The sequence below is a fragment of the Liolophura sinensis genome, chromosome 11 (genome assembly GCF_032854445.1).
Source record: "Liolophura sinensis isolate JHLJ2023 chromosome 11, CUHK_Ljap_v2, whole genome shotgun sequence".
In the NCBI taxonomy this organism is placed as follows: domain Eukaryota; kingdom Metazoa; phylum Mollusca; class Polyplacophora; order Chitonida; family Chitonidae; genus Liolophura; species Liolophura sinensis.
In genome coordinates this window covers 17348476-17358521 of record NC_088305.1, presented here as the reverse complement: position 1 = coordinate 17358521, position 10046 = coordinate 17348476, and the positions used below count along the sequence as shown (strand labels likewise).

General features: G+C 39.9%; 1 protein-coding gene across 1 annotated transcript; it reads left to right on the top strand.

Moving 5' to 3' along the window:
- Positions 1-865: 865 nt before the first annotated feature.
- LOC135478132 (uncharacterized) lies at positions 866-2166 on the top strand. Its single transcript, XM_064758404.1, has 2 exons — positions 866-1030; positions 1771-2166. The coding sequence occupies exons 1-2, from the start codon at positions 866-868 to the stop codon at positions 2164-2166; spliced, it is 561 nt and encodes a 186-aa protein (XP_064614474.1).
- Positions 2167-10046: the final 7880 nt, after the last annotated feature.

Genomic DNA, 10046 nt, shown 5'->3' with positions numbered 1-10046 from the left:
CTTTTGACCCAATAGAATTTATAAAACTTCTACATTTTACACAAAACGAATGTTTTGGACCATCCGCAGGTTTTTAGAATTTGACAAAATGTTCACTCGGATGTTCAGGGTCTCCGCCAACTAAGTCTGTGTGAGTAGATACGAAACGAAAACATTTGGCAAGAGGCTTGAAGAGGGTCATATCATCATTTCGTGAGATGATCTCATATGAACTTCTCACACAGTTCGTAGACTTCCGTGATTTCGCGTTGGTGAAAGAAGTTATGGGAAGGAGATCGTGACATATAACATAAAGAATGAATGACTAAAGCTTAACACCACATAGTTTAACACAAAAAGATGGATTTCAACACATGTATCGATGTAGCAATACATAATCAAATGAATATTAATGCGGACCATTACAGCTTTGAGGCACAAGGAACTAAATAATAGCGCTAAACGGTTCGATGAATCCGCAATAAAGCACTTGTCAATTTTATCCATCAACGAATGGTTCCGTTTTGGGGGAAAAACGTATTACATTGCAATACCATATTGTAATTCCAAGTAAACCGAGAATTTCCTTGTGTTCCAAAGGAGTGCTTGTCTATAAATACGGTAGGACGCAAGGAGCTGTACCAGTCTTAGAAGCATAGACAGAGCAAGAGTAGAACTTTCAGTCGGGTAAGAAGTAGTCTTTTATGTCTGTAGTCATAATTAGCCTTTAAAATTCATGCATGAAATACCCAATAATGTTTTCAACCGAAAATAGTCCAAGACCCAGAGGATTATCGCAAAGCTACATGCATATATAGCAACAAATACCAACAATCCCGGGTATCCGTCGTCTTTGATCAAAACCTTGTTTATTCCACAGATCACGATGTCAAGCCAGATCGTTGTTGTCATGTTGGTAGTGATTTGGTCTGGTGGGTGTTCTGCGCATGGTCGGATGTGGGATCCCCCCGGTCGCTCTACCATGTGGAGGGTAGGGTTCAGCACACCCCGAAATTACAATGACAATTCGCTCGGCTGTGGAGGTCGTTATGTAAGTAATTTATCCATTTCAGATGTATGTTTTTTTTAGGCTACAAAGCCAAAAGATTGATGACGTTCTGCGTCTTGTGTACGTATCAAGGGCACTAGTGTTTTATTGTCTTTTCCATCTTTGATTTATTTATCTATTTTTCTTTGCTGGCCTACGCTTTGCTGAAAAATAGTTGACACATGCGTGAAGTCAGATTAATGCATGGAAGAAAGCACCAGGGGTGTTACTAAATGTGGGAATATACGGGTGGTGGATGAACAAAGCAATGAATAGCCCAAGGCTTATATTCTAGCACAATGTATCAAAGTAAAATGCTGAGAACAATTTGACCTCGCAGATATCATTTATTTAATTGACTGGCGTTTTACGTCTCACATAAGAATATTTCACTAAAACGGACAGAATTATGATGGGAGGAAACCGGACATAATCCAAGGAAAATCCACATGCATGCGCATCTTCCGAGAAAACTTGTCCACGTATGGCCATAGAGAAAGCCAGCATGAGTTGAAAGCAACGTTTCGTGTCAGGCCCCTGAGTTATTGTGCTGCTCTACCGCGCTAACAAGTCAAGAGATCAAATAGTTCGAGGGCAGTTATTTGAATCCAGGCCTTGTCTATCGGACAGTTGTTCTAGGTTGATAAATTCCTCTGGGTATCCAAACTATACTATACAGCCAAGTTTGTCTTATAAGTTGAGCGTATTCTCCTACTGAACAACAGAATACACACACTTTTCAGATCCATCAAACTGTTAGTCGAGGACAGTGTGGAATATGTGGGGACAACTTTCAAGATCCTCAACCTCGGGCGAACGAGGCGGGTGGTCGTTACGGCAGGGGTATCCTAGTGCGGACCTATTCACAAGGGGAGACAATCAGCGTTCATGCTGAGCTGACTGCAAATCACAAAGGTTGGATGGAGTTTAAAATTTGCCCGAACAACGATGTGAACAAAATCGCTACTCAAGCTTGTCTGGATCAGTATGTTCTGCAAAAGGCGGACGGCACTGGAACAAAAACCATAGTGCCAACAGATCAACGACAATTTTACATAGACCTTGTCTTGCCTAAAGGGCTGACTTGCTCCCAGTGCGTCGTACAGTGGAAATACCACGCAGGTACCTCCATATTCTAAACTGTTTCATACTGTTTGATTCCTTTTTATCCGGGGATAAAAAGACACTCCTAGTCGCCAAATTCACAGAAAAGACAGGGTATCCATATTTAAGACAAGGCTTTGACTTGATTTATTTGATTGGTGTTTTACGCCGTACTCAAGAATATTTCACTTATACGACGGCGGTCAGTATTATGGTGGGTGGAAACCGGGCAGAGCCCGGGAGAAACCCACGACCATCCGTAGGCTGCTTGAAGACCTTCCCACGTACGGCCGGAGAGGAAGCCAGTATGAACTGGATTTGAACTCACAGCGACCGCATTGGTGAGAGGCTTCTGGGTCACTACGATGCGCTAGCGCGCTAACCGACTGAGCAAGGCTTTTAACTACTTATACAATTAATTTCAAGTATGTTAGTCGTAAGGTAACTATCCATAAGCATGAAATTATTTTTATACCATGTTATCATCCCTTATCGTCTAATTCTGAAATCAGGAAACGACTGGGGATGTGACGACGCACATGACTGCTGTATCGGATGTGGACCGCAGGAAGAATACTACGCATGCGCTGATGTCCAGATTTTGGCGGATGGCAACGTACATGTATCATCATCTAAGCCCGGAGGAAAAGTCCGTACCAGACCACATAGAAATACTACCCCCACCACAACAACGACAACAATGCGTCCTGTCCCCGGTGGTAACTGCTTGGCTGTGGGTTTATGGGCTAACGTAAATGGCATGCATCAATGGTGCCGAGATAACTGCCCGTTCTGTTCACCTTTGTTCTGCAATGACGCATGCAGGAACCTATAGATCACGACGGTGTAATGTGATAGCAGGAAGGTACAGATCACGACCGTGTAACGTTATAACAAGTCGTCTTGTGTATTAGACGACTAGTCCAGAGCACAATTTGTATTATATCATCCGATGTCATGAAATCATATTTATGAGAGGTTGTATAAAAAAGACCACATTTCACACCATGGTGAACAGCCGAACCGACAATTCCCTCATTAAGTATGAAAACAGTGTAATTTTTGGACATTGACATGTTGGTTGGACGAGTATATTTAAAGTATACATGAAAAGGAATTCTAAGACAAAGATCACGGTTTCAACGGAATTTATGAGCTAATTGTTTCTTTCTTAATTTGGGTTTTAAGGCATATTTGTACATTTGTTTTTTCTTGTTGTTGTTTATTGTTGTTTTACTACGTACTTTTACATTATGGTTGGAGAAATCTGGGCAAAGCGTGGGGGAAAACCACGACCATCTGCAGGTTGCTGACAGACCTTCCCACGAACGGCCAGAGAGAAACTCAGCATCAGCTGGACTTTAACTCATTGCGACTGCCTTGGTCAGAGGCTCCTGGATCACTGTGCAGCGCTGGTACGCTACCCACCCCTGCCACATTTTATAATATGATTACATTTTTCTTTTATGGATATTTTCAGTCATTGGTGGGACAGTATCGGTAGGGGCATCCATGATGAACTTACCGACTCCGCTTAGCACTCAGTTTTTCATCACAACGAAGCTGACAAGTGGGCGTAATGTTGAGTAATCAATATTCCAGTGTTATGCGGATTAATTGTTTTTTTTTTCTATCGCGCAATAAAATAAAGTGAAATAATGAATGTACTTGTATTAAACCATGCCCATTCAATACAATAGTTAATCGGCAATTTATAACTCAAATAAAAGTCATTAAAAACGGTTTGTTTTTTATGTTCAATATCTATGTTACCGCTTTCCGGTTTCCTCACACCATGATGCTGGCCACCTTTGTATCACTGAAATATTCTTGAGTACTGCGTAAAATACCAACTAAACTTAGATTTGGTAGCATGTCTACCAAAGAGCTCGCCTTAGGAGGCTCTTGAATGGAAAACTTCGGCTGAATACATACTGCAATCGTGAATTTGGTAATTAATATGCACATAGAGCATCAGTGATGTAATATCCCGAATGTGGCATTGTGCTTTATATGCATGTGGTTTGTGTTTTACGTCGTTTTGGAAATTAGCCTTGCGATTATTGACCTGGAGCGCAGGATAAGAGCTGGTATACGAATGTCTGTTTCGCACTGCAAGTAGAAATAATCGCCTTAACTTATTTCAGCCTCAGGCGTAAAGTGCTAAGGTCAGGCCCCGGAATAGCGAAGCGATCTTAGTTTTCTGTCAGGATTTCAGATCGCGTTAAAATTGCTATCTCTGATATAAGAAGATTAAAATATTGCTTAACAATGTGAATTCTGGATACGTTATTCCGCAACAAACTTCAGCTAAAATAATGGAAAGGAACATACCAAATTTAATACTTTCACTTAAGTTTGACATCGCTTCGTCATCCCGGGGACTGAAGTTTTGGGGGTACTAGTACCACCAAACCATCAGCCAATCGTGGTATTATTTCATTTCTCACACTAAGAAAACCAGAGACCTGTGCATAATTTCCAGCCTTTCCCGTAATAGGGGCCACTGAGGGCTTAATTTTTTAGCCTGGTCTTCAGGGACACAGGTGACCAGTGTGAATATTTATTTACTTATTTATTTGATTGGTGTTTTACGCCGTATTCAAGGATATTTCACTTATACGACGGCGGCCAGCATTGTGGTGGATGGAAACCGGGCAGAGCCCGGGGGATACCCACGACCACCCGTAAATTGATGCCAGACCTTCCCACGTACGGCGGGGAAGGAAGCCAGCATGAGCTGGACTTGAACTCACCACGACAGCATTGGTGGGAGACTCCTGGGTGAGTACGCTGCGCTAGAGCGCTTACCAACTGAGCCACGGAGGCCCCGCCAGTGTGAATACAGCATGAACCAACCATGGACGCAAAAGTATAAGGCTTCGTGAAATAACTTTGTTTCATGCTCTCTTACACGAGTCATGACATGGTGGGCCTGATTGTCGGCTTTCTAACGCTTAACACGCAGAATAGAAAATCAGCTATAGTACTGAACACGGCTTTGAAAAAACGGACATGACCTATATAATTCAAGATAAAATGTACATCAATAACACGTCTGTATTGTGCGAACAGCATAAAGAGTCACGGTTTCTATCCAAAGCTCGACACGGATTTAAGACTCAAAGCACTTGGTTTCTTTTGTGTGGGGTTCTCAATACTTTCTAAAAATAAGGACGTGTGCCAACTCTGATGACCTAATGAACTCTGATGCCATTCAAACGCCGTAAAGATGAGAAGTGTCCAGAAACACACCCTAGGTACTTCGGTCAATTCATTACCCGAGTTCACGTCAGCGTGATATGTGGAGATTTTTATTTTTATGCATGTTCAGGGCCTACAAAATTTAGAACAAAATTCCGATGTATTGTGTCAGTCTTTGTTTCAAAGTAAGTTAAATGAATTAAAATGACATCAACATTGAATGCAGACTAGATCGGCGGCAACAGTGAGATATCTGGCAAATAATCACACGAGCCGAAACAATCCTGGTGTCTCACATTCTACGTACTGTGTTACGGTTGGTTAGCAACGGAAATGAAATCATTTGTTCAAACATTCTTTAATCGTATCAATTTTTTGTATATCACACTGGGCGGCTATGCAAGAGAATTAAAGCGTCAATTCCTACATTCGCACGCCATTTATAGGCCATGAAGGGGAGTTATGTAAGAAATAACTCTGTAAGTGGAACATAAATTATAAGATTTAAGACAGAAGCAGTCATTATTTTGCAGAAATAGACAACAGGACAGGATATTATTCTGGGAGGTACTAGTCGGTATGTTGCGTGACACACTCGACATTGTTTGAAATGTCATCTCGAGAGAATAGTCCAGTGACCAAAAAATGAATATTATCGTTAGCGAGTGGTATAAAGCGTCAAATTTGACACACAGGTTGTCTGGAGCACAGACAACTATATCGGAATGGGTGTTCACATCCCGAGGCCCACGAGTCACTCTGAGGCCCATCATGGGCCAAGGTGAGTGGGGGCCGAAATTATACTGTGCATAAGCTAACCATTTACACATCGTATGTAAATTGTGAAAGATAACAAAATCTGGCCGTGGAGCAGAGTTTTTATTAACTCCCATGTTATTTAGGCAATGTTTTTACCGCGTGAGTGAAGCGTGTTTGCGGTAATACAATGGCTAATGCCCATATGACCTGTACCCAAAACTCATTTACAGATGTCATGATTTATTATTCTTTATGATAGGATGAAACACTAATGGTGTGGTCATGGAAATAGTACTAAATGTTAAAAAATCCACGATAAAAGATACACTGACGTCAGAAATTTTTTTTTTTTTTGGATGAATTTCTAAACACTATACTTTGCCTTATCATATGAACAATAAATATTAGAAAACCATCTGATACAAAATAGGATCGCTTGGGAGTCATACGAAGTGCAGACAACGCAAAATCAGCTTGGGGCAAGTAATTTTTAACAGTATCAAGTCGTTTTAACTCTTCAATCGAGCATGTCGAAGCACCCTTCTAACCTAAGTTTTCCCGTGTGGGCCCGGTAAACATAACTGGTCCATATAATTTGAAACGTAATTTTGTCATGCCTGGGGCCTATGTCTTGGAATGTGCAGTGTAACAATTGATCGTTTGTGTTATTTAGTTACATACTTGATGATAAAATACATTTAACGACTAGAGCTAAAGAAGTCAATGTGCTTTTAGTATTCTAGCTCTTTAACGTTTAAAAAGCGAATGACAACTCTTCCCATGTTAAAATATGTCACGCAACGATATGGTTGAAATACTGCTTAATGGGAAAGGTTAACCCCTAATTTCATACATTTCACATTCTATATACCATGCCCCCTGTTGATTCTATTTTCGGCCCACTAACTGGTTTTTGATCATAATGTGAAAAATGATGGATGATGGTTTGATGTGTACGAATTCTTGAAAGTCAGGGAGGATCAATGCCAAACGACGGGACTCAAAGCCTAATGAATGGACAAGACAGCGTGAAACCTTCTTCACTAATTCAACTATTGTCGTTCTGTCACAATGTCTTTTAAAATATGTTCAGTATCATGCGCGCTGTCCTCTCGCACGTCTTTTACAAATATAGAAAAAAACATACACGCGCTATAATGTGCAAGGTTAACTGCAACACGAGAGATATGACGTGCATTACTGACTTTAGAAATAGGTACAAAAAAACACGATATTTCAACGCTTCTGAAGCAAGAAAGTATTAATGAACGACATCCAGTGCAAAGTCGATGTGGATTTGTGGCATTCAATAAAGCATTTGTCGTTTTCAAGTGAAAAAAACTTGCTTTCCTAAGTAGTCTTTTATGTTACTTAGTAAATTCTGAAAACATGAATAAACACTATATATATATATATATATATATATATATATATATATATATTTTCATATCTATATATATATATATATATATATAATATATATATATATATAAATACTAATGTCATATTTAGTGCTTGGATTGGACTACGTATTGGGTTTGAAACATCAGATATTACATGCAATGAAATTCTACCATCATATCATAATGATGTTTGAGAATGAATGAATGATTATAGCTTAACGCCACATCGGCAATATCTCAGCCATATCGTGGCGAGAGCAAGTTGAAAACACGAGGCCGTTCAGATTTTCGATATGATAATGAAAACATCAAACATTAAACAAAAATATTTGGACACGTTTAAAAAGTTACTGTACATGTATCTTTATCTATATATATTAACATTAAAATTTACATCTTATGATAAAAGCCAATGGCCGTCAAATAATTTATAGCAACATCGCTGACAAATCATATACAGAATGAATGAATGTTTATGGTTTAACGCCTCATCAGCAACATTTCACAGAACAGAGTGAAAAAACGGGCGGCTTGAGGTTTTCGATATGGTGGTGAAAACATCAAAAAAACAAAGCATAAATGTTCGAACATGTTTAAAATCAGAGAAGAACAACAACAAAAAAAAACAGTTAAAACTCGAAAACCAGCATATTTTAAAAACTAGTACATCAAGAAAGAAAAATATTTATGACAATTAAAATCTATATCTTACGATAAAGGCAAATAGTCTTCAAATAATTTATGACAACATCACCACCGATGCTCACAAATAAATCATATATACAGTTGACCGTGTAAAATCTCTGCCCAACATGCGCAAAGTCTACACAGTCAACCAGGATATGTTTGATGCCATATTCAGCATCACATCCAACACACTCGGGAGCACTGTTCCCACCTAGTATGAAATTGTGTGTCAGATGAGAATGCCCAATACCACACCTCGTTAAAACTACTTGGTCTCTACGAGACATTTGACAAGTATAGGCATTGTAGCCAATGATAGGATGAATAGCATGCAGTTTATTATAACCCTACAAGTCCCATTCACCCTGCCAAAGGCGACGAATATATTTAAGAATATTAGACTTCACGTTAGTATATGGGATTTTAACCCGAGATACAGGTTTATATAGGGCAGCTTTCGCTTCCCCCTCCACGACTGTGTTTCCATGCATACCAGTATGACTTGGTTTAATTAGTCTTCTGTGGTTGGCTATTATCTGGAGAATTAATAGATTTTTAAAATTATACTGTATTGCCAAAAGGCAAGACAGCGACTCACTGCATATCATTGCCTTCTGGGTACGCCCAGAGGAAACATATGAGAAGGCCAGGAGCATAGCTATGGCCTCTCCAGAAATGAAGAAGATGAAAGTGGCAGACGAAGAGAAGTGAACCGCTGTTCTAAGACAGCCGCGGCCGCAACTCTGTCGCCAAACCTTTGACCTATCGCTATGCATAAATTTGTAATCCGGATAATTAGCCTTTATTTCAGCAAAATCTAAAGCTTAATTATAAGAGGATTTGATTTTTTATGTTTTCGATCAAATATTAGTTTAGGTTCTGGAAGGATCCAGGGAGGAGACTCCGGACAAGACACCGGAGCTATGTCCTCTAGCTTGATGTTAGCTTCCACAATATACGAAGACTAAACGGTGGGATCTTATTGGGACATTTATTAAATTTGTCTACATATGATGGATTAAAAACACAGTCGTAGGCAGGGTTTGTTGGATGAGCTTTAAGCTTTGTAGCATATTGAAGGCTCAGTTTTACACGTTGGTTATATAAAGAAGGCTCATTAGCCTTCCCGTATAAACTTTCTGCTGGCGAGGTTCTAAAAGCACCAAGTCTGAGGCCCAAACCTTGGTGATAAACAGGATTCAACATTTTAATATAAGACTGCCTAGTGGAACTGTAAATGATGGATCCATAGTCCAATTTAGACCTCACCAGAGAACGATGTAAATTAAGCGAAACGCATCGCTCAGCACCCCAATCCGTGCTAGACACGACCTTAATTATATCGAGAGCCTTTGATTATTTATTTGACTGGTGTTTTACGCCGTACTCAAGAATATTTTAATTATACGATGGCGGCCAGCATTATGGTGGGTGAAAACCCGGCAGAGCCCGGGAAGAAAACACGACCATCCGCAGGTTGATGACAGACCTTCCCACGTACTGCCGGAGAGGAAGGCAGCATGAGCTGAAGTTGAACTCACAGAAACCGCACTGGTGAGAGACTCTTGGGTCGCGTGATAACAAACTGAGCACCCCCCCACCACCCCTCCTCCTCGAGAGCCTTTGTACACTTAGCTTTAAGCATATTTATGTGAGGTAAAAAAGATAGATTACTATCAAATATTATATATAAAAAATTATACATCCAACAATTTCAACCTGTTCACTGCAAAAATTAAGCTCGGGGTCAAGATGTAGTTTCCCCATACCGACGGTTTTAGACGTTGAAAATGTAAAACCGTTTTCAGTTGCCCATTTCTCGATCTTAAATGACACAAAACTGTAACTGACGTTCGATATTA